This window comes from Vigna umbellata, chromosome 1, assembly GCF_029865625.1.
Source record: "Vigna umbellata cultivar VRB3 chromosome 1, Vumbellata_1.0, whole genome shotgun sequence".
Lineage (NCBI taxonomy): Eukaryota > Viridiplantae > Streptophyta > Magnoliopsida > Fabales > Fabaceae > Vigna > Vigna umbellata.
The window spans coordinates 69,603,973-69,630,688 of NC_142165.1; the positions used below are offsets into that span (position 1 = coordinate 69,603,973).

Below are 26,716 nucleotides of genomic sequence, written 5' to 3' on the forward strand. Positions count from 1 at the left end.
TTCTCATTTTTTTTTACCAGTGCATTTGTCCAATGGCATGCATTATAAGCATACAAAAGTGAAGGGTTGGGTTGATTGCTTGTCAAAGCTTAGGCATGCAATATGAAACTATCTCAGTGAGAAATCACTATACTATTTTTCTATGATATTCCACATATAATTTTACATCATTGTCCACTTCTCAAATTACAAAATCAGTTACATGGTTTACATGGCTACATATGAAGAAATATTGTAAATATATGAGGAACAAATTTTGAATTGGTTGTTGTTGGTCTTTTAAACAATTGTATCATTTGGAACAACACACAAGAAAATAGGATAATAAGCAAGACCAATAGAAATATAAAGAAGAGACAAAGACAATGTTTTAATTTCTAACTCAGTTTTGTGTTTGCTCAGTTTATAAGTACGTTTAATAACTTTGTCTTAGGTTGGCCATTTAGGACTATTTTGAATGAAATACCATCTCTGTCTTTTGTAATATATGGTTTCTTTACACTAATTTTTTATTTATTTAGGTTGATGTCCCCAAGTACATATTCACATTTGTAAATTCTTTTTCTAATAAAAAAACATTATCATTAAAGTCATTATATTTTACTCATGAAATAAAACAATAAATGTGAAAGAAATAGTAAATGATTGTATTAACATCTAGTATCAGTTCATCGTCATTTATGTTTAGGCTGAACTAGTGGACTGAATTAGTGGAAGTTTTTTTTAAAAAAAATACATAGGAATCACATTAAGTAAAACAATATTGAATTATAGCTATAAATACAGAAGCAAAAAACCACCTTTACTTGTGTTCAACTGAGACGCTGAGAAGTTATGGGATTACCCTGTGAATAAAGTCAGGTAAGTCCTTTTAAATTCAAACTACTAACATCGTAATTATATTCTTGTCAAGTTTGCATTGATTGAAAACTTACAATTTAAAACAATGTTAGCCTGATAGAAAAATGATCATATAACTTTCCAAAAAGTAACAAGTTATTACATCATCTTCTGGTCGATATTTTGTAGTATTTAAGAAAATCTGACTAAATAAAAGAAAAACTAAATTCATAAATATAGTTGTAATCTTAGGGCATGTTTGGAAAAAAGATTTTAAAGACAAGGGAAATTAAGGATAAAATTTTCATTTTGAGTAGATATTCCCTAATCCAAGAATTTTGAAATTAAATAAATAAATCGATAAGCTATCATGAAATTATCAACTTATTCATTCATATAAACATTCCCTTTCCTTTTTGTCCAATACATTGCCATCTTGATTCAGGAAGCTGCTCAAAGAATTATGTACCATATATGGCAGTTGCATACATTATTGTCAATAGTAAATATCTAAATATTGTACATTGTGTATAAACAAAGTAATGTATAATATTAAGGCTTTCTGATTCCAGAAGAGTCAGCAGTGGACTGAAATGAACCCTCTGCAATCTTTTCTATATAATATTGCTTCTATACAGCAATTATGGCTTGTCACACCATCATCTATTCTTCTGTCTTTATACTTGCCTCCTAAGAAACATGTACAAAGTGGTGATGATGATTTTCCAAAGGAACATACACTTGAAAGATAAAAAGAGTGATATTACGATGCCTCCCAAATCTTATAGTCCCTTCCCTCCAAAGCTGAGGACCATTTTTGGGATCCACTGGGTGGTTCAAATTGACCAGGTCCAATCTTCATAGCAACTTTTTCATCTATCAAAGCTGCATAAACATCCCTTTCTGCCTTGCAAATTTTAACCTTAAACATAAGAATTATCAAAGCTGCAAAGGTTAGTGTTCCAAAATAATGTCAACGTTTCTACGTTATCTAAAGAAAATATTCAAACTTTTTATTAAGATATAATATGTAAGGATGCTTGTGGGTTCCCGTATCAAACACCAAGAAAAGTAAATGTCACGCTTTTCAAGTTTTAAATCTCAGTAGTAAAGACATTGTTGCAGCGAAAGCTCAGATGCATTCTCAAGGAATGTTGCAAGCAGATATTTTCATTTACTTGTCCAACGTTATTGCAATTGTCATCTATATTACTATGAGTAATTAGTTCATTCTGCTAGCATAAGTTGATAACCAAAACATGTTTTGTGATATAACTCCATCACTGTAAATTAGGAAGTTTAGAAACTTCGGATAGTGAGGATGCTGTGAGAAAGAGGTGTGAAATGAGGATCTGGGCTGCAATAAACTACCTAAAGTGGCCAGCATGAGGGAAAAGTTAGGAGCAAAGCAATGAATTAAAGAAGGGATAGATGGGTAAGTGCTGGAGAGTTATTTTGAAATTAAGGTTTTGAAACAACAACTAACACCATAGAGATTATTGTCATTCTGTATTTTCCTTTTCCGGTTGAAAGAATTATGAATTACGTATTACTTTGCCACATTTTCTGATGCGTTAATTTCAGTGCAGTGGCTGTCAGTACATAATGCAGTGATAGATTTTCAGTTTCTATGACTTTGTTATGGCAAGGAAGAAGTTCCTCGTCATCCACCCCAGAAATTATCCATTTAAACAATTGTATGCAGTACATAATAGAATGTTCTGATACTCACTGTACTCCTGCAGTGGATCTTGTTCCGCTTTCTGATAGAGAGAAGTGTTGATATTTCAGTTTTATATTGAGAAAAAAGATGGTCATAGAATACTGATGGAGTTCCTGGGTGAGTAAGAGTGTAAGCATATCCTTGCATTTCTTTTCCACTGGGAAATCTCCAATGACCCTTCATACAAGAAAATATGAAAGAAAATTTACGATAGTTTATATTTTAGCATAACAAATAAGTATTAAGTATAACCATAATATGAAAGAAACTTTATGATAGTATATATATTCGAAAAGATTCAGAGTGAAATACCTAATTTGAAACGTCCAATCTTACTAATGAAGTCATTCATAATAATAGGTGCGGTCAAAGATAATGAATTATTTCTATCAAAAATTAGCCTTGAAAGAATTTCTAAGAGTATCAGAATATTTTTGAAAGGGGAAGCTCAAACCTGGGTAGAACCAGTATCATGATTTTCTATAAAAGTAACAGCACGAGATGGCCACCATCCAAGAACACCAGGGGGCTTCCCCTTCTGATCTGACAAGCGCCAGTATTCACATCTTTCCAAAGCCTATATGTGCAAGAGAAAAGTATGCTAATTATTCATATTTACCATACAATACATTATAGTCAAGTCATAACATAATTCTCTCCCGTATGAACATCTATTAAATCTCTCCTATGGCAACAAGCAGCTTATTAGCAATGAGATTCGTTCACTAGAAGCAATAATTTAAAACAAAAAAGAAGTCAAAGAAACATAGTAGTTTACTGCCTTCACGAAAAAAAAAAGATTGCAAACAAATTCCAACAAGACAGAAACTAGTAATATTTCAAAACAGATAAATGACTTGGTAAAATTTTCAAGTCCTCCAAGAGCTATGTCCGGTAGATTCAGAAAATCTTACACATGAGATATTTAAAATAAATGAAGCTGAAAGTTGAAACAATCAACTTGAGTGCTTACAGAGTGAAGAATTCCTTTTGTTGTAACATCAAATGCGCCAGCAGTACCACCAGTAGCATTGATCCAGTCAACGATCCTTTGCCTATGTGCATCTTGATTATGATCCATTTCACCATATGTATAACTAAGAGAATCCCAATACTCTCCTACAGCAAAGTATGGCTCACTTGCTTCCAGGTAGTCCTTTACATAACCACCCCAAAATCCTCTGACAAAGTCAAGCCTCCACCCATCATACCCGATTTCTCTCCTGAAAAGTAACAGTGTTAGGTTCCTAATCCTAATTCAAGAACCTAAGGTAAACGCACACTAAACATATCAGAAACTACTGTATAACTCTCGATGTATTATTCACAAGCACGAATACAAGTTCGGGACACAGTTAGAGAGCTTAACCTCCCCCTACAGGATTCGCGCTTCCTGTACAACTCACAAAACAACAGCCCCCTCTCTAATCAATTATTCACTCTCTTATACTACACATCCCGCCTTTCCTAACTGTTATTGCAGTTAGGCTAACTAACTTCTACTTACTTCTCTTTCTCCTCTCATATACACGTAACTTCCTAACATTACCCTCCCCTTCTTCAGCAACCTTGTCCTCAAGGTTGAACTTAAAATCAGGATACTGATCTTGGATAGTCAACACGTCTTCCCACGTAGCTCCTTCGCTGCCACCCTCCTGCCACTGAACCAGGTTCTGTTGTATTTTCTCATTCCCTTGCTGTCGTTGCCTCGTCCCCAACATTCCCACTGGCCAATATGTAGGCCCCTCTGCTTGTAGCTCAGCTGGTAGGTCTTTCTCAACCTTCTTTGGTCCCACCGCTTTCTTGAGTTGACACATGAAAGACTGCATGTATACGTGCATTTTCTGGCATATGTAGTCTGAATGCCACTGGGCCCACCTGCTGTAGCACCTGGAAAGGGCCAAAGTATCGAGCTGCCAGTTTAGGATGTAAACGAACTGGTATAGATGCTTGCTTATGGGGTCTAATTTTAAGATAGACCCAGTCCCCCACTTTAATGTCCACATCTCTTCTCTTCCTATTCGCTTGGTTCACATTAAATCTTGAGCACGACTTAGGTGAAATTTCAGTTGCCTAAAGCCTCGTCTCTTGTCATGAGATCTTGTGCGACTGCCTCTACCACTGACTCCCCCGGCACAAATCTGTTCAACGACGGAGGAGCTCTTCCATAGACCGTTTCAAACGGCGTGCATCTCGCAGCTCCCTGGTAGTTGGTGTTGTACCAGTACTCAGCCCACGGTAACACTGCATGCCAGTTCTTGGGCTGCTCTGAGCAAAAACATCTCAGATATCCCTCCAAAATCCGAATAATTACCTCAGTCTGTCCATCCGTGGCCGGGTGGTAAGCAGTACTCATATTGAGCTGTATCCCCTGCATTCTAAAAAGCTCCCTCCAAAACGTACTCAAGAACAAAGGATCTCGATCACTCACAATTGAGACAGGAACCCCATGTAGCCTGACAACCTCTCGGATAAACACCTCCGCCACCGTTTTAGCCGAATAAGGATGTCTAAGTGCCATAAAGTGTGCGTATTTGCTCAGCCTATCCACCACAACCAATATAGCATCATAACCTTGTGATTTAGGTAGCTTAACAATAAAATCCATGGTGATCTCCTCCCATACTGCTTGCGGTATCGGTAGAGGTTGCAACAACCCTTGGGGGGAAGCTGCCATATACTTGTGCTGCTGACAAATTACGCATCCTGCCACAAAATCGGTGATAGCTTTCTTCATACCCTTCCAATAAAGCGACTGGGCTATCCTTCTATATGTTCTAAATACCCCAGAATGTCCTCCGGTATTCGTTACGTGAAACTCAGCCAAAAGTTTGGGAATCCAGGTCGATGTCTCGGATATTACAAGTCTCCCCTTGTAGTGCAGTCGGTCATTTTCTAGAGTATACGCTGCATGGCAGTCGGGATCCCTTTGAATGTCAGCTATTACCTTTTTTAACGTCTCATCTTCTTCCACCTCCCTTAATACCTCCTGAAAATCCTGCCAGTAGGACCTGGACATCACCCGTAACTCTGGCTCCTCCATTTCTCCTACTTCCTTCCTTGATAAGGCATCAGCCACCGTATTGGAACTCCCCTTCTTATACATGATTTCGAACTCATAGCCCATCAACTTGGCTATCCAGTTTTGTTGGCTGTATGTAGTAATCCTTTGCTCCAACAGATACTTTAAACTGCATTGATCAGTATGCACCACAAACTTCCTCCTAGTAGATAAGGTCTCCAATGTTGGATAGCCAACACCAACGCCATTAACTCTTTTTCGTATACCGATTTGTTCATGGAAGTCTCGGATAGTGCTTTGCTAAAAAATGCAATGGGTTTCTTGCCTTGAGTGAGTACAGCTCCTATTCCCCCTCCTGAAGCATCGCATTCAACGTGGAACTCCTGATTAAAATCAGGCAAAGTTAACACTGGTGCTGTAGTGACCGCCTTCTTCAGTTCTGCCATGGCTTGACTGGCTTGTTCTGACCATAAAAATTTGCCTTTCTTCAACAACTCCGTCAAAGGTTTAGCTATTTTTCCATATCCTCTCACAAATCTCCTGTAATACCCCGTTAAACCCAGGAATCCCCTTAATGCTTTCAGAGTCTTCGGTTCTTTCCATTCTACCACGGCCTTAACTTTGTCCCCATCCATTTCAACTCCTGCTTCTGAAATTTGATGTCCCAAGTACGCTATCTTCTTTTTCCCAAACTCACATTTCTTTTTGTTGGCTATCCAGTCACTTCCTTCTAATACTTCCAACACCAGATTTACATGTCCCAGGTGCTCCTCCCAGCTGGCATTGTAAACTAAAATATCATCGAAGAAGACCAATACAAATTTTCGTAAGTACCTTTGTAACATTTCATTCATCGCATTCTAAATGTCGTTTTGTGTATGTCTTCTTCCCCCATTCTGACCTGGTGATAGCCGCTTTTAAGGTCGATCTTCGAAAAATAAGCAGCCCCTCTCAATTCGTCCAGGAGTTCTTCGATGACAGGGATGGGAAATTTGTTTGGAATAGTCGCTCGGTTTAACGCCCGATAGTGCACGCAAAAGCGCCAGCTTTTGTCTCTCTTCTGTACCAGTATCACCGGACTGGAATACGGACTCGAACTGGGTCGTATTATTCCCGCTTGCAGCATGTCAGCCACTTGCCTCTCGATTTCGCCTTTTAACAGATGTGGGTAACGATAAGGGCGGACGTTCACTGGGTCTTCCCCTTCTTTTAATGGTATCCGGTGCACCAAGTTTCGAGTCGGTGGTAACCCCTGCACTTCTCGAAAAACACGGTAGTGCTTCTGCAGAAGTGTCCCCATCTCTGCCCTCTGTGCTTCTGTCAAATCCACCTCTTCTTCTCGGTCCAGCTCATTCTCCACTCGGCCCAACTCCCAAATAATCAGCCATGACTCAGCATCTATCATTTTCAGCAAAGCGTGTGGCTCCACCAGCTGTCGGGTTAGAGCAGGATCTTCTTGTATCACCACCCTTTTACCCCCGTGCAATACCCCATGGTCATTGCCCTCCAATTTAACACTACTTCACCCAATTTTTCTAACCATTCTACCCCCAATATAGCATCGACTCCGCCTAACTCAAAAAGATGGAACTTCTCTTCAACCTCCGCCTCTCCCAGAACAACGCCGACTCTCTCACAGTAACCCCTCGTTATCTTCCTCTGTCCATCCCCTAGACTTACAGTATACGGGGCCGTTTCTGTAATAGTTAGTTCCAACTCCTCCGCCAACCTTCGATTAATGAAATTGTGGCTGGCCCCGCTATCAATGAGGACCAACACCTCTCGGTCTCCGATCTTCCCCTTCACCTTCATTGTTCGAGGTTGAGTTAAACCCACCGCTGAGCATGCAGATAATTCCATCGGTTTGACTTCTTGGTTGGTTTCATCATCGCCGTCGTCCTCCTCATCTTCCGCCAGCAATAAAACTCTCAAGCTCCCTTCGGCACAACGATGGCCCAGCGCAAAAGGACCCCCACATCGGAAACAACGTCCTTCTTCCCTCCTCTTCAGATATTCGGGGTAAGGTAAGTTGCGCACCGTTCGCGCTCTGTTATCACCCCCTCCAAAGGTACTTCCCCTTACACTACCACTTGTCGTCCCCCCTTCTCGTCTGTTCGCGCCACTGTTCGCCGTCCCCCCTGGTCGATTCACCGACGACCGATCGGCATCTCCTCAAACGACCGCCGACGAAACCCGCGTACTCGTGGTGTTCGGCCTAAAGCCATTCCACACCCCTCCCTGCGCTTTGAACATTGCATCCTCTACGTCCCGCGCAATTCTCACCGCCACCATGAATTCTTGGGGATCTTGGATACGAACCTGTCCCTTAACGTCCTCTCGTAACCCCGCGAGGAAAAACCCCAATACTAACTCTTCCGCCAATCCCTGGGTTTGGCCCAGCAAGATTTCGAAATTTCTGACGTATTCCTCCACTGTCCCCTCCTGCCGTAGCGTCGCCATCTGTTCGAACACGGTTCCTCTGAAACCTCCTCCAAACCGATTCAACAAAGCCAACTTCAACCCAGTCCACGAACGATCTGTTGCCTTATCTTTCCAGACCTTAAACCAATAACTCGCACTACCTTCCATGCTAATGTAGGCAAGTTCCACCTTGTCCTCCTCCGCTACCTTCTGGATGTCGAAGAACCATTCTACCCGATTAATCCAACTGTGTGGCTCCGTTCCCTCAAACGCCGGTAGGTCCACCCGTTTCCGCCAATTCTGTTGGAAGCTACCTTGATCACGTCTCTCTTGATTATCGTTCACTGAATTACTCCTTCCGGCAGACCTTCCATCTTGACTGTTCGCTCCTCCTCCCATGAGCCGCATCATCTGCTGCATGTCCCGTCGTATCGCAGCGGTTTCCGCCTTAATCCCTTCTACCGTAATTTCAAGGGTCTCCAACCTTCCCTCCGTTTTGCTCTCCATCTCCGTCAACCTCTCTCTCAATCCGGCAGGTCAGACCAAATGTTAGGTTCCTAATTCAAGAACCTAAGGTAAACGCACACTAAACATATCAGAAACTACTGTATAACTCTCGTTGTATTATTCACAAGCACGAATACAGGTTTGGGATACAGTTAGAGAGCTTAACCTCCCCCTACAGGATTCACGCTTCCTGTACAACTCACAAAACAACAGCACCCTCTCTAATCAATTATTCACTCTCTTAAACTACACATCCCGCCTTTCCTAACTGTTATTGCAGTTAGGCTAACTAACTTCTACTTACTTCTCTTTCTCCTCTCATATACACGTAACTTCCTAACAAACAGTATTAGAAGAAAAAAAACTACAATTATTGTAATACTTCAAAGCAAAAAAAGATGAGGGAGTGGGGAGGTAAAGAAGTCATTAACAAAGCATCGTAGAAAAATAGTATTTCTTGAAATTTTAGGGAATAGGGATTAAGGTAGAGAGAGAGAGAATAAAACAAACAATGAATCACATTCTCTAACATTTACTAGAAGGATCAAAAAACACAAATTACTTACCCTTGTTTATATTCATATACTAGACTCCTATGTCCAATTAAATTAGATATCAAATCATGAAATACGCATATCACTCTATGAGATCATCTATTATACTTTAAATACTCTTAAATAGAACAATATTACAAAAGGCAAATAATTATGAACGTAGGAAGAAAGGAAAGAATCAACTGAGTGTTTGGATCGCAAGATAAAAAGGCCTGGTTATCAATCCCAACCTAAGTTATGGTACATAGAGGCCTACCTGAAAACCGCTTTAGTGGTTGGCAGGATGGCCATTATATTGAAGATTATAGATACTAGATAAATAATCTATAATCTATAGTATGAACATGTAAATGGTGTAAAAAATATCCAAAATTGAAAATCTTTGCATAATATTTATTATTAATAATAAAAAAGGCATAACATACTTTCACCATTAACTTGAGCTGTAAGATCTAAGTTTTCTTTAGAGATACATTTTAAAATAGATATAGAATAAAGGTTTATAAATGAGTTATCAATATTCATTCTTTATTTCGTTAGAAACTCTACCGCTCTAAAATCTCATCTAAACTCTAGAATTTTGAAGTTTGGAATAATCTGTTTTATAAACAAATTATATCACCGAAGAAATGGCAGCCGGTGGATAAAGATAGACTAATCATAATATTGAACTAGGTAAGTTATTATTTCCTATCATTGGTTCAATACATTTTCTTCTTTTCTTGGGTTTGGAAAGGAAAGGTCATAGTGGTTTGATTAAAGGAAGATGCTGTCAATGTAGGGACTTATGCTTATGGAAGTACAGCCAGGTTTCCAAGAGGCATAAGAAAAAGTTTCTTAGTAAGCACATTATCTTCAGGTAAATAGCATCTATTTAGTATGATATTTATTGAATTGTATATGTTTTGAATGTATTATGTGTCTAATGCAGACCACACACTATATATTTATAACATAACACATAATAAATTATAATAAAAACACCTAATAATTAGAAATCAATTGTCCTAATTTCTTTCTCGGATTATGTAACGCATAATTCTCTAGAAATCTGTGATAGATTATTACATTCTAACACTCCTCCAGAAGCTAGAGCATATATGTCATATGTACCAAGTTTGTTATAAATGATCTGAAGGCCTCTAAGGGACTTGATGAACATAAAACATGTCAGCCAGCTGATTGCTAGAGTTGACAAAAATAAAGTGACTTTTCAATGTGTTTAGTTCTTTCATGGAAAACCGGGTTTGATGTGATGTGAAATGCAGCTTGATTGTTATAAATAAGCTTTGTTTCATGGATGTCTCCTATTTTTAGTTGTAGTAGTAGTTGCCTAAACCACGTAAGTGGACCAAGATAAGTATTTTTCCAGTTGAGCTTTGCAGTGGTAATAGTAGGAGTAATAGATAGAAAGGAAGTCATTCCAATAGGAGAAGCCATTCCGAAAAAGAAAACATGAAAGGAAAATCCTATCTTGAGGGAAAAACCCTAAGTGTAAGTTACGGCCAACGAAACAGAAGGACATGGACAGCAATATGTTCAAGAGGCTTAAGCAAGACAAAAGGTAGCGGCATGGTGTGATTCCGAAGCTAGCCAGAAAACAACAGTGCATGACAGCACGTAAGGTTCTTGAGGCGACAACCACCAGGGATGAGTCACACTTCTTGAGACATACATAACCTTGACTTCGCCAAAGAAGATGCAACGACGGACGGCGGTAGCGAACGGCAAAAGCGAAAGTGCTGATGACAGACAATGAAGATGAAAGGTCTCACTCTTAATACCAAGTTGAAGAACTTGAATTAAGTAAAACAGTGTATTTTTCCTTAATAGATTGTTACAATTTACTACTGTATTTATAGAGTACAAAGGTGCAAAATACAAAAGGTCATGCACCTCCCAAAACCCTAACCTAACAGTTGGGTTCCCATACATAAATAATAATAATAAAGAAACATTACATTTCAACACTCACAAGTGGTTGTTGCCATAGCACGATATTCTAATTTTGCACTAGACCTAGCAACTATATTTTGCTCCTTGCTTCTCCATGAGATAAGGTTTCCTCCGATAAGAACACAGTTCTCAAAAGTGGATGTTCTATCTGATTGTGATCCTGCCTAATCCACATCAAAGTAACAAGTGATCTTAGTAACTATATTTTTTATGTATCAAAGGATACATGTCACAGCATCCCAATGGCTATCACAAGGACCATTTAGAAATTGGCTTACCATACTAACCGCAAAAAGTAATGTCAAGTCTGGTGATAGTGAGATAGTTGAGTCTACCTACCAGGCGACGATATCTTTTCAGATCTTTCAATGTCTCCCCATGACACGGAAGAAGCTTGATATCAAGATCCATAAGAGTATCACAAGGACGACAGTCAACCATGGCAGTTTCAGTAAGAATGTGTAGGACATGCTTACATTGAGTAATGACAATTCCAAAAGCAAATTGAGCAACTTCAATTCCTAAGAAATATTTTAGAGGACCGAGATCTTTAGTATGAAATTGTTATTAAAGGTGCTCTTTGAGTTGTCGAATCCCAGCCTCATCAATACCCATGATGACAATGTCATCAACATAAACAAGGTAAATGCACTTGCCATATAAGGAAAGAAAAGAGAAGACAAAATGATCAACCTCACACCTAGTAATGCCAAGATGTGTCAAGACAGAACTGAAACGACCAAACCAAGCCCGGGCAGATTTCTTCAAACCATAGAGAGACTGTTGAAGCTTACAAATAAGACGAGAATCGCCGGGAGAAAGAAAGCCAAGGGGTTGATCCATATAAAATTTTTGTTATTCACCATGTAGGAATGCATTTTTAATATCTAGTTGATGAAGAGGCCAATGATGAATAGTAGCCATAGCTAGAAAGAGACACCCAAGAGCTATAGTTGCTCATCCTAGTCAATTGTTCACATGGAATCAATAGAACAGTGGTAAAACTAATGGCAAAGGAGGTACTTGAGTGTTAGCTTTCAAAAGCCATGGGAAAAGTACCTGAAATGGGCTAAAAAGGGGGTTGGGGTATAAGGGAGCATGCAGAAGGCCTGGTTAGTTGGGTAGAAGCTCGATCTGCCAATGAGAAGCTTAACCAACAGAGGAGAAGCGCGGTCTTCCAGGGAGAAGCTCAGCCAACAAAGGAGAAGCTCAATCTGTCGGTGAGAAGCTCGGCCAATAGAGGAGAAGCTCGGTCAGCCGAGGAGAAGCTCAATTTTCCAGGGAGAAGCTCGGCCAACAAAGGAGAAGCTCGGTCAATTGGGTGAGACGTATGCGCCAAAAATAGGTGGCGCATGTTGGTGCGTGCGACGGTGGATCGAACCGGTGAATGAAGCGTAGTGGTCACCAAAGGAAGAGGATCTCGATCGCAGTGGTCACCGGAGGAAAAGGACACTCGGTGACAGAGAAAAGGGGCACATAATGGCCGCAGTTACTGTTCACCCAAAAAAAACAAAGAGAAAAAAAAAATAAACCAAGATCGAAACCCTAAACTACTGATACCATATAGAATTGTATAATGTCTGAGTGTATTGTGTGTCTAATGCAAACCACACATTATGTATTTATAGCATAATACATAATCAATTATAATTAAAACACCCAATAATTAGGAATCGATCATCCTAATTCCCAGATTATGCAACGCTTACTTCCCTAGAAATCTGTAACCGCTTATTACATTCTAAAAATATTGTTTAGATGTGTGGATTTTATGGTGATTAAAATGGGATGTAAGCTGAAAAGTGACATTATAAGCATGTGTATAATTGTAAGAATTTTCAAGTATGAGTATAAAAATAACCATACGACATAAACCTTAATTGAAGTTTAGTTGGTATTTTAAAAATTTGTTACACAGTATAATTGTTATAACAAATTTTGAAAATAATGTTAGTGAAATTTGTGTTTGTAGATTAATATTACTATAGTGGTGGACTGCTGCTCAAACAACACCTAAGTGGTGCGTCATCATTGCATGCACCACTTAATGTTGCTCAAGTGCCACCATGGACACTCAAGCAACAGAGCATATTGGTCAAGCTAATTGATTAAGACATTCTGGAGCAGCTTCCAAGAGGAAAGATTATAAAAAGTCTAAAGAAGGTTAGATCTCCAGCATTGCTATTTCAGAAATTTAACTAAGAATGTATCAAGTAACAAACTGGCTGACTATATTCTCATCTGACTAAACATTCTGTGGACATTACATGCAAAAGGCATTGAAAATTAGGATCTAGAATGCAAACCTCAACCACAATAACCATTCTTTAAGATCCTTTCTCACAAATTCCTGCGAGTGATCAATGTTTGGAGCAGCATGAAAATTGTCTCCACTACTCTTGTTGCCCCTCCCCTGCATGGCAGAAAGATTATAATACACATCAGATTCGCTCAGAAAGCTAAATGCTTCATTGTACTACATACTGACAACAAAGGGAACTTTTAAATACGTCACTGTTGTCCAACATTGTTTATAATGAAATACTTGAAATATTAAACGGGTTTCCAAATAAAAAATGTGGCATGCGTGAAGATTAGATTCACGTGATGCGCATGATCATTTGCTTCATATAGTTTAGTCCTTAAACTTATCTATTAACTCCTAAAAAACAAACGATTCTATTTATGCAAGGTACAAAAAGGATCCTGAATGTTTCAATTCAAATCATAGGGTAGAGGAAAGAAAAAGTAATACCATCATAACCAATTCTCCAAAATCTAGGTTACTAAATTGTAATAATCCATTCCATGGTTTCTTGCAAAGTGAACTTTCACTACACCAGAAGTACCAGTTTCATGACTTTACATAAAAGACAATTTCAGTGGCTGCAGACAGAAACATCAAAACTAATAACAATATAGAAATTACTGGAGTTTCGTATTTGTAAGAACACAAATATGAAATAAGCTATTCCCAAAGTGTCTCCTCTCGCAAAATTAATTGGTGTTAATGTCGTAGCAATTTCATAAATGTAAATAAAACAAACCATTTATTTTAGCAAGATCATTCACTCTACAAATGATTGATAATTCTTCTAATCTAGGCTTATGAATATAAAGTTATTTTGTTACCAATTAATGAAATATGCAAACAACCACAAATAATTATGAGATAATCAGAGTAATTTTGAATGAACCATATAATGAATGCTTACATAATTTGATAGGAGTGAGAAGAGTTGGAGAGTTTATGAGAGAAGGAAGAGAGAAATACATAGTTAAGCAACCTAACTGCTTATTACAGTTAGGAAGGGCGGGAATAACGGTTGTATAAATAGTGGAGTGCTTAGTAGGTAAGCACTTTTGGTAGTTTGTTTGTTAACAGGATTAAGCCTGTTGAAGGGGGTTAAGCCCTTGTTTCTGTAAGTGTACAGATAATTCTTTTGTGAATAATATCCAGTTCTGGTTCCATTCTTGTTTTCTTACTGTCCTGAGAGGTGTTTTAGAGGTTCTTGAATAGGTTTCTTAATCAGAAACCTATCATAATTAGAAAAAGAAAAAGAAAATCAATCATTTTCAAATGTACAGCACCATGGGAAATGGTAAACAAAGCACACAATACATCTTCCTTATACATCTTCCTTCCTGAAAGCATGTTATGAGTTTTGATATCAATTATTAATTGTTCTCTGTTAATCTCAATGAGTGAGATTTTATTGAAACTGAACAGATTAAGTTCTGTACATGTATGTGTGTGTGAGAGAGAGAGAGTAGAGACATGTTTAACAAGACTGATTTTATTGAAACAGAACAGATTAAGTTCTGTACATGTATGTATTTATACTACAAGATGTAGAGTATAGCTGTCTAATATGGTCAACTATTGACTATAGTTGACCCTTGACCATAGTATAGTTAACCCCTAACTATTAGATACAAATCAACTATTTAACAGCCCCCCTCAAACTCAAGGTGAAGAGTTATCAACAGAGAAACTCTTGACATTGAGTTTGGCAAGTAGTAAAGCTAACCGAGTGGAGGAAAGGGGTTTAGTTAAAACATCTGCCCATTGATCAAGAGCAGGAATATGACAAATCTTTAGTTGTTTGGCCATGACTTTATCTCTAACAAAATAAAAATCAATCTCCAAATGCTTAGTATGCTTGTGCAAAATTAGATTGTGAGCAATGGCACTCTGATCATCACACAACAGAACAGGAGATGAAATCTGAACATGCAACTCAGAAATTTAACTACCCTATAGTTTGGGGAGAAAGTATGACTGAAAGACATTTATCTACAACCCACAAAAGAAACTAGCTATGTTCTGAGAATATAGAAAAATGTCAAAAATAGATAAGATCTATCCAATTCTTTTAGGATGATATCCAATATTGAGTAAAGAGTAAAGAAAAAATAAATAAATATCCAAAATCCTCGTAAACCTGAAAATGTGGATCATCAGCTACAATTGCACGATCATCCCAGTTGAGACGACCTCCAAATAAGTTCCAAATACCATTCGGATTCTTATAGTGAGCACAGCGGTGATTTAAAACAACATCTCCAAGCACTTTGATTCCAACTTCATGAAAACATTTTACAACATCCTTCAGTTGATCAATAGTTCCATATCTGAAATATTAAAAACATAACTTTTCATGTCAAAGTTCCTTTTCTCAGATATCACACTTATTTTACATCCTGACAGTCTTTTTTCTTTTCATGCAATGCATAAATCAGAGCATAGAATGTTTCCTTCTACTTGAGTCAAGCAGTAAGTATAATATTTGAAGGTGCAGCATACAGCATATGCTTTTGAGGGTAAACAACATGCTTAACAGTGGGCTCTCTGCATAAATATTTAAAGATAACAGCCGTCTAAAACTATGAAACGATTAGCCCTTTAAAAGGATTTTATTCTAGTACCTAGAATTTAAATTATATAAATCCTTTGGCATATATCCTTCAGGAGAAACAGATTCTGTGGGGGGTGGTAACCATATCACAGTAATGCCAAATGATGCCAGTTCTGCAGCTTTCTCTTTAAGCTCCATGTACCATCTTCCAGATTTATGAGATTCCCAATTAAACCCTTGGCATAGTATTTCATACCCTGTGCCTGTTCCGGAGGATATTTGAGGAGGCAATTCAGGAAATATTAGTGTCTTGGATTCGACAGCAGCCTCAGATTCCACAATAGTTTCCTCTGAGAAAGTTGGAACTGAACTTCTGAAGATACTGTAGGCCTCAGCAGCTAGCTTTTCAATTTCTTGAAGAATGGATTCTTGTGCTTCTTTGGATTTTGTCTTTCGGTTCTTCTCAGAGGAAATATCTGTCACCAAATGCCTTATTTCATTGATTATTTCATCGGTAAATGTAGATGCAGATTCCTCTTGACCTGACTCTTCAGTGACTTCCGTCACCTCCCTCTGCACACCCTCAAATTGGTCATCCCTCTTGCCAATAGTTAAGCTACTAGATCTTGGGAGAGGGATATAAAAGTCATCTCCCATGTCATTTATCCAAGTACCGTCATTTAGCTTTAAAACAAAAAGAAATCCAGAAAATTCTTCTCCCAAAGAGTGCTGCAATGAACTTCCCACTCCATTGTCTCTTGACTGCAGAAGATGAGAAGTAAATATATCAAAAGACACAGAATGGCATGCACCTACAATACCGCATTCTGACGGGCATAAACCAAATTTCTAAGTTTTCTAAGAGAAAGAAGAAAAAAGGGGGAAAGGGAATAACTAAAATAAAACTTTAGAATAAAAGGATTATCACATATAACCTTGCATCAGTATTTAGAAGAACTTCAGTAAAATACGAGAATGGGATTGAGGGTAAGATGCACTGGGTTGCAAAAATTATTTAGAAACAAAACTTTGAAGATTAAGTGGATTAAATAGTCAGACAATTACTTATGAGATAAGACAACTTAAAGAAAAGAGCATAGATTTGACTTATGAAAACATCCAACATAACTACATGTAGGACAAGAATACAATATTAATCCTTGAGATATTGACACGACATACAGTCTTAATTTTGGTTGTCCATTAAGAATAGATCACCATTATGAGATTTATTTACTAATTTGTTAAAGTGATGGGAAAATTGGGCTTAAAATCCTATCAAATTACTTTAGTACAGAAACATCTTCCTTGAATATGTGAAAAAAAAAATGGAATAGCATCACCATAGAAGCAATAGTTTGGAAATATATTTCATAACCTAAACAAGTACAAAAGCATTAAAAAAAAAAAAAAAAAAAAAAAAGACAACTAGCCAGAACTATACCTGTAATTTAGTTCTTAATGCTCTGTCCTTAAATGCTATTGTCTCTGGTGGATGAGGGGCAGGTGGAATTTCCCACCACCTCAAATCATCCCTACAAACCCCCCAATGAAGGAGAATATCTCCGGGTATATCTGTTTCTAAATATAAATTATTCTTAGCTGTTTCCGCGCATTTCCTAATGGAGACATTGATAGAGTTATTGACGATAATTTCCTTGGTAATAGGCAGCTCTATATAGAAACCTTCTAGTTGACTATTTTCTACTTGTGTAGTTCGGGATCCAGTGTTGTCATCTTGAACTTTGTCATGCGTTGCATCTGACTTGAGGAGAATATTGGATATCTGCCCCAAGGCCCCTAGGAGAGAAAAAGGCATGAAATGTATCTCAGTTCAAACTTGCCAAAATAGTTGTGTGAAGACACTGCTAAAAGGATTAAAAAATTAAAATGAAAGAAAAAGAGGATCCCCAACACATTATAAGCTCAAATTATGATCATTTCAACATTAAGTAGATAACTGCCTCATTATTGCCAATTTTGTCCTCACAAATATTAGATACAACGTGCCTTTAGGATCTAACCAAGTTTCATTCTTCAGACAAAATATATATATATATATATATATATATATATATATATATGCATACATACATACATACATATATACATACATACATACATATATACATACATACATACATATATACATACATACATACATATATACATACATACATACATATATACATACATACATACATATATACATACATACATACATATATACATACATACATACATATATACATACATACATACATATATACATACATACATACATATATATACATATATATACATATATATACATATATATATATATATATATATATATATATATATATATATTCTTATTTTCCCCTACATTAATGTGGAATGCAAAATTGAAAAACATAGCAAATGGTAAAGATTTTCTATTTTCTTTGGTGCAACATTTTTAATGGCTGTACACTCTATTGTTCATTATATATAACCACCTTAAGAAAAATTTCCTCATTTCTAGAAGTTGAAGGCAACATTACACAAATAGGAACCAGTTGGAACCATGGGCAATAATGTATCATAGAATTATGATTTATATAACACATTTTAAAAGCAATGAACTAGTACCAATTTTAGAAGAGAGAAAAAATAGAAGAAAATAACACAATATATACTATATCAAAATACCTGGCCACAAACTAAAACCTTTTTTGGGTCCAATTATATTAGCATCCTCCTTAAGGTAATTAACCAGAGGAACCTTGAAATCTCTTCCTTTGTGTTGATACCATGCACCAGTTTCCTCATCCTGCAATGCATTAACAAGAGCACCAAAATTGAAAAGAAAGAATTAGTACAGAAAGTAACTAAGGTAGTTCTATAAAAAGGTTCTTTAGGTCAACCACGTATTCAACATTAAGAACTAACATCTCCAACTGCTAGCAGTAAAAATACAAACCTTGAGAACAAAATTAATCGCTGAAATATCAGTGTTGGGTTTAATATCGATCTTGACTTCATGTAAAGCATCTCCTTCCGCAGACGACAATGATTTCAGCATGGGTGTTTCTATTGCATAGTCCTGAAATTTTTGCATCACACTCAGTTTCTGCATGGCAATAATAAACAAGGACCATATGAGAGATCATAAGGGGACATGAAGCCACGGTCTACCTTAATAGGAACAGATCCAGGTGGTATCATATCCCGAGGAGGTTGATCCCATTCACTGCAGAATTAAGGTTACACCATAGTCATATATCTTCACCGAGTCATTAGCATTAAGACTTAGCTCTTACCATGATGCAAAATACAAAGCACAATCACCCCATGTCTCAAAATAAAAATGAAAGCTAATTCAAACACCTTATTTGACATGCCGTACCTTCCAACATCATCCACATGAGAAACTCCCCAATGAAGAATCCATTTCCCTGTTAGATTGCAACCCACTGTAAGCTCCCAATTTCCCAAATCCTTCCCATGATCCAATCTTACATAGATCTTTCCCTCCACCTGCAAATTCCGTTATAATCAATCAACACAAAAATCCCATACATGCCAAACACCACACCACGTCTATTAAATGACAAACGAAAAAGGAAAAGGCCTTTTAAGAACTGGTAATTCTCCTTTTTTTCCTTGCAAATACAAGTAGGAAACTATTTGATACTTTTACAGTATTACCATTCTGTTTGATTGCTCAGAAAACAAGGGGAAAAAATCTCTGACAATCCCAAAAAATTAACATATCAACAAAAATCGAGCTGATCCAAACTTTTCCTGGCGGAACAATAAATGGTACCAAACAAAACTCTAACACCCTTCAACTTCTCCACTAATTTCCTCAGAAAAAATTCACAATTTCTCTTCTGGGTATTCGACAAACTCTCTCTACAAATAAAACACCACTCCAAAAAAAGTGAGAGGACAAAAGAGAGACCAGCTCAGTTCGGTTGATGGGGAACGTCTGGTCGAACAAGACATCAAAAGACTGAAGGGACTCGAGGGTATCAGTGTTTGTAGCAAAAGCCTCAAACTTTGGAGTGTGGAACTTGTGGGGTTTCCAAGAGGCGAAGTTATGGGTACAGTTATTGCTGCTGGAGTTGAAGAGGGTGAGAGTGGAGGAGGAAGTACGAGAGAATAGCTTTGGCTTGGAACTGTGAATGGAGGGTTCTCTTTCTCTGTTGACACAATGATTGAAGCTGAAGAGAGGGTCAAAGGAAAGGGTGGTGGAGATGCTCATGGTAGGGTGGTTCCTTTTGCAAGGAAATGGGAATGAAGAAGAAGCGGTTGCAGAAGGTGATGAATTAAGCAACTTTGTCTGTGTTTGTAAGATTGCACCGAATTGGAGGTGTGGACAGAAATGTTTTTTCGAATTTAAGAATTATTATACAACACTATCTCACGTGTTCTGTGTTCTTTCAATAATTTCCCTCTGGGGATGGGTCAGATCAATTTCTTTTCTTCGTTTCTGAGTAAAGGAAACAAATACACCACCGAAACGAGTTTTAGCGGATATACATTGTTACATTACATACGCATATAACTAATTAAATATAAAAGTGAATTTATTATCTATACTTATACAAATACAAAAACATTATATTCTTTAAATAATCGTTATTCTAAATTAAAATAAGTATACTTTTAATTTTATTTTTCAAATGATTATTAATTTAAAATTTTTATTTATAAATTAAAATTACTATTTTATATTTTTAATAACTTTTTAAAAAATTTAAATAGTTGTTTATAATAATATTTTGTTTAATAATGAAAATTTATACAAATTGTTCTATAATTTAATAATTTTTTGGTAGAATAAAAATATTCATACACATATGTTTCCAATAGTATTAAAAAAAACTTATTTTATTTATTTTATTTTTCTTAGTTGTTTTTTTTTTAATTTAATATTTCATATTTAAAAAATAATATAATTCTTTATATTGTCAAAGCGAGTGAAAAATATTTTTTGTCCTGTTTATAACACACCTGGTTGCTGGTCTTCTTTTCTCCCAAGTTAAAAACTCAATTCCTATGGGTCCATTTTTTTTCAACAATTTCACATTTCTCTATTATCATTTAAGAGTTGCTTTATAATTAAATTTTTTTTTATATTTTTAGTTTTCAATTATCATTTAAGAGTTGCTTTAATTAAATTTTTTTATATTTTTAGTTTTCAATTTTTCATTATTACCTTCACTCATGGTTCATCCTCTATCTAAACAAGGTTTAGGTTTTTACATTATCTTTTAAACTTTCACTTTTTAACACCCATTCAAGTACTAGTTTCAAACTAAACCTATATTTTTTTTTTTCAAGTGTTAAAGATTCCACATTTAATAAGCACCACATTTTATCCTTTACCTTTAAGCTGAGTCTCATTGTCACATGTCTCACCACTTGCTACCTACCTATATATATATATATATATATATATATATATATATATATATATATATATATATATATATATATATATATATATATATATGCTTTAAACAGTGTATTTTGAAATTTCATAAACCTAATTTTAATTTTTTAATAACATGTAATCAAATTGAAAAATGTTAGCAAATATACATTATAATAAAACAATTAAATAATAATAAATTTAATAAAAAAATAATTGATTAAAATTGAAATCATCTTATAAGTTAAAAATTATTGTTATCCAAGATCATTTCTATTATAACTAATTTATAAAAACATTTTAACATATTTATTATTGATTTAGAATCAATAATAAAAAGGAGCTAAAATATTAGTAATTAATATTAAAGAGTAATATTTATTTTAATTTACAAATTAATTATAAATTTTTATCAGTAACAAAAACTATTTTAAATATTAATATTTTTTAATTTATAAAAAAATTAATTTAATTAATATAATAATTAATTATTTTTTAAAATTTAGTTGTCATTTAATAATTATGAGAATTGAGTATTTAAGTTTTAAGAAACTAAATTTTAAATAAAAAATTATAAAAAGGTTTGTTATTTCTGGGTGTTATCTAGAGAGCACGTGAGCATAATTACAACATACACTTGCTTTGCTTCTATTAGTGTAGAAACATACTGCTCTTGACTTAGTTGTTTTGGGCAAAATTAAGAAACATTTTTCTTGTTTTGAAATGAAGAAAGCAAGACTGCCAATTATTATCTGTCACTGTCTCTGTATATCTATAATTCGAGATCCATAAATAAAGATGATAAGTGCTTAGTATGGAATGAAATTTAATATGCTATTTTGCATTGGTATAAATTATGTTACTTCGTTTTAATCTATTTCCTTTGTATAGTATTCTTGTAACTTTGTTATGGTATAAAGTATGTGTGTTTTTAATTTAATTTAGCATATATTAATTATGCAATACATTTTTCCTGGCGTTAACTTCCTATATTGTTTGGTTTGGTTTCTTTAGCTTCTAATTATTGACTAAATTTATAATTTTCGTCCAAATCTAAGTATTTTCCTGTGTAATTATAAGGGATACACATGGTGTCTTGTCATCTCTAGAAGGAATATGTGAAAATTGGCACGTCCACCAATAAACCAGTAAAGAACTTATTATTCAAATGGTTTGAAAAAGAAAAGTTAAGGTTTAATAGCCAATTTGGTCTCTAGTTTGGTTGGAAAATCTTAATTTAGTTCCTTTTTATAAAAATGTTTGAAATTGGTCCTTATTTTTAAATTTTTGAGTCAAAATAATCCCTTCCGTTAAGTATAACCAAACGGAGTTAATGGGTTAATGATGTGGCACTACTTATTCATTACGTGTCAAAAAATGTGCTTACCTGTTAGTTAATTAGGAAATAAATTAGGGAAGAAAGGATTTTATTCAGAAAGGATTTTTTAATTGGGGAAGAAAGGATTTTATTCAGAAATTGGGTTTTTTAATTGAGCAGCCATCTTCTCCCCACTCGCGGCGTCGCACCTCTTTTCTGCCGGCCAAGAGCATCACCGACGACGCCACCTACGTTGGACGCAGCAGGTCGAAACCTTCGTCCCCGCTTTTCGCGCGCGAGAGGAGTCTCGTATATTCCTGCAACGCCAACGACATGAACCAGGATCGCCACCGTCGCGATTCTCCGCCTCGATCCGCTGCATCTCCTCCGGCTGGCTGAGACCCGTGCCGGTTGCAGCAGCCAACCACTCACGCTGACGCCGCCACCAAGAGCACCACCATACTACCCGTCGGACTGTCACCGACGACGTCGCGGTTCAGAACGGAGAAGGAACCAATCTTCTGGGTGAGGGAACTCGCCGCAACAACCTCGACACCGGTAACGCGAATGAACTCACCAATCATCTAATAAGGATCGGTCTCTGTTATCGTTATCGCTGGGGATAGCGGATTTCTTCACTAAAGGGTGCGGATTAGGGTTTGCGTACTAAAAAGGAATTGGGGAAATGGGGAATGAAATCCTAGGTTAAAATTTGATGAAGATGATGGGAGTAGATTCTGCCTCATTTTTTATTAGATTAAGAAAATGAAGCAGATTGAATTTGATTTTTGGGGAGTGTGATGTTTATTGGCTAGTCTTCTCCACTTAATGTTTTTCTTCTCTGGATATTGCTTTGCTTTCTGGGTGCAGGTTAAAGAGATGTTGGTGAATGAAGGTAAGTAAAGATGAAGAGTGTGATGGTTGGTGGCAGCATAAGAAGGGGTATGAAAATGATGATGGTGTTGTGTTGATATGGGTGGCGCAGAGGGGAGAAGAGGATGAAGATAGATTGGAGTTATGGGCCGAGATACAAGAGATATTATTTTTTTTTAGAAAAAAAGAATGAAACAGTTGCAGATTATTTTATTTCCCCAATTAAAAAATCCTTTCTGAATAAAATCCTTTCTTCCCTAATTTATTTCCTAATTAACCAACACGTAAGCACATTTTTTGACACGTAATCAATAAGTAGTGTCACATCATTAACTCATTAACTCTGTTTGGTGATACTTAACGCGGAAGGGACTATTTTGACTTAAAAATTTAAAAATAAGGATCAATTTCAAACATTTTTATAAAGAGGGACTAAATTAAGATTTACCAACCAAACTAGGAACAAAGTCGACTATTAAACCAAAAGTTAAACCTTCATGAGCATTTGTGCTTGTGTTATTTGCTTTTAGATATTCTTAAAAACAGGATACTACAATTATTGTTTCAATACATATACGTAAAGTAACCTTTTATTAAATCAATTGTTTCACGTAAAGCTGATAATAATTGCTTGTTTGAAACATTATCCCTTTTAATACTTGTGATTATCATTTGACACAAGCAAATTTCTAAGAGATAACTATCACAAGCCTTTCCTTTTAATATATGGTGTATTTGTTCAAAGTTTTAGGGAAGAGAAAACAAATCAAACAAAAATAGATTTGTTCTGTCCACAAGATGACTTTATTTAGGTGTAATGTTGGGATAAGGCCTACAGAATGTATTTAATAACAAAAAATTTTATTTTAAGTTTTATAATTAAGAATTGTTGAAAATGTTTGTTAAACATCTTTTATTTAAATTAAATTTTAGGAAAAATATTTAAATATATTTTATTAAATTATAATGTTTGATATTCTATCACAATTGTTTTATATAAAAGTGTATGATTAAATTCAAATGACAAGTTATTTTCACATTACATATCTCTTATATTTTCAAAATATATTTTCATAGCTCAAAATTCTCAAGAATCATTATATTTTATTTATTTTTCATAAATCATTATTTTTTATGATGAAAGTTAAGATTTATGGACGATAAGAATGTAAACATATCTAGAAATATTATATTTATGAGAAGTTGTCAAAGAAAATTGCATTTGATGGCAAAATCAATATGAATAGGATAAAAAAAAAGACAAACAAGAATAAATCAAATGCTTTTTTCCTGTGCTTTACAAATTATCCTAGTCAAAACTATGACTCTAAATCACACAAAGAATTTTGAGATTATTTAGAAGGAGAATATAAAGGAAATAAAAATATTAGAAGCATGAAAGTGTTAAATTTGGATATATGTATGTTTCTGTTTGGATATGTTTTCCTATTTCTTGTTACTATTTTATTCTTGCTTTAGTAAATTTTTAGATATTCAATATTGATGTGTCCTTATTTTTCACAAATGTAACATGTAAAATTAAAAGCGCTAGTTGATTCATTTCTTTTATAGTAATACCTCTTTTGATTACCTTTGTTACCTCTTCTCTTGAGAAAAGTTTTCAATCTTCTTGACAAAAAGATTTAAATTTCCATTGTCATTGATCATAACCACTTCTTCATTTGAATCATCATTCTTTCGAGTGCTTGATTTCAATGCAATGTTCTTTACCTTTTTCTCACAATTCTCTTGTTCATTCAATTTATTCATCTCGATTTCATGCTCTATAAGCTTTCCAAATAGAGAGCCATTGGTCATTGTTTACAAGTCCTTAGATTCAAAGATTGTTGTAACCTTAGGTTGCAACTTTTATCTAGACACTCTAAGACTTTGATGTTAAGCTTTTTTTTGTCAACATCTCCCAAGTCAATGAGATGATTCACAATATGTGTTAACCTCTTTCGAACTTCAGTTATGGTTTCTTTAGGTTGTGTTTTGAACAACTCATTCTCTTGGATCAATGCATGTTTTCTTGCTCTTCTCACATCATTGGTTCCTTTACGTGTGACTTCAAGCGCGTACCACATGTCCTTTGCACAACTACATTGAGATACACTGAAAAACTCATATGAGTTTAATGCAAATGTCAAGATATTTTTGGCAATACAATCATATTGTGCCTTCATTAGAGGTTTCATGACTTATCAACCCCGTTTATTATCAATATGTCAAGGAATGAATGATCCATTCATGACAACACCCTAAATCCCTTGATCAATAGATTCTACAAATATTTTCATACATATTTTCCAAAATTATAAGTTCATACCACGAAACATAGGATGCCTATGAATAAAGGAATTTTCAAGAAAAGAGAGTTTGGTTTCAACCATTTGAAAAATATTTTAAGGATAAAACTGTGTAATTTTAAAGAACCTGCTCTTGATACCAATTGTATGTTGTATTAAAGCTGACAAAATCACGAAAAATATTTCTCGAGGCATATATTTTCATTGTCCTTAAGAACTTATATGTGATGTATTCCGTAAGTCCTCTAGGATACAACCAAAACTTTCCAAAAAATTTGTAGTATCTCAAAAATAAAAAGGATCTCTAAAAAGAGTATAAAATAACCCAAAATATTTTTGAAAAAGGAAAAGAGAAAAGGGATGATACTAAGAAGAAAAAAGAATGAAAGAATATTGATTTTGATGTGATTTTCAAAATGGAGAAAGACCTCTATTTATAGAGCTAGAAACTTGGTCAAAAATAGTTGTTACAAATGAATAATAAAAGATTTAATATCATTATTATAAAAATTCATAATAGATAAAGAAGATGTGGTTAATAGAATAAAAAATACAATAAACAATATCAAATTGAATGAAGATGTGATTTTGCTAAAGAGAAAAAAAATTAGGTTTACAAGCGAGAAAAATGAAAGAAGTTAAGTATTATAATCAAATTTGAAATTTCAAATTCAAATAAACATCGTTAAAACAACGAAGAATGTTATTTTCTTGATATTCTTTATTTAAATTAATTTCTAAAACATCTTTCTAATTTTTAAAAATATATTTTACATAAAAATAAAAATATATTTATTTATTATTTATATTTAAAAATAAAAAAAATATTTTTTAAATATCTGATATTATGCTACATTTTACTATATATTTTCAATTTGTCGTGATATAAAGTTCTCAATATAATTTCAATAAAAATTTAGTTGTGATTTT

General features: G+C 35.1%; 1 protein-coding gene across 1 annotated transcript; it reads right to left on the bottom strand.

Moving 5' to 3' along the window:
• Positions 1-1,206: 1,206 nt before the first annotated feature.
• On the bottom strand, positions 1,207-20,280 carry AMY3 (alpha-amylase-like 3). Its single transcript, XM_047320193.2, has 13 exons — positions 19,811-20,280; positions 19,253-19,383; positions 19,042-19,096; positions 18,827-18,949; positions 18,556-18,676; positions 17,327-17,682; positions 15,953-16,644; positions 15,469-15,658; positions 13,330-13,436; positions 3,537-3,786; positions 3,018-3,140; positions 2,573-2,740; positions 1,207-1,762 (listed from the first exon to the last, which is right to left on the bottom strand). Exons 1-13 carry the CDS (start codon positions 20,111-20,113, stop codon positions 1,604-1,606), a joined length of 2,778 nt encoding a protein of 925 aa, XP_047176149.2. The 5' UTR covers positions 20,114-20,280; the 3' UTR covers positions 1,207-1,603.
• Between the last annotated feature and the right edge of the window lie 6,436 nt (positions 20,281-26,716).

Bases quoted from the DNA above. Each gene is read 5' to 3' on its own strand.
- AMY3 (XM_047320193.2), bottom strand. From the start codon at position 20,113: ATGAGCATCTCCACCACCCTTTCCTTTGACCCTCTCTTCAGCTTCAAT. The intron at 16,645-17,326 runs GTATAGTTCTGG...CATCTTCTGCAG, and splicing joins CATTAAGAACTAAATTACAG to TCAAGAGACAATGGAGTGGG. The intron at 1,763-2,572 runs GTGAGTATCAGA...CTTATGTTTAAG, and splicing joins AGATCCACTGCAGGAGTACA to GTTAAAATTTGCAAGGCAGA.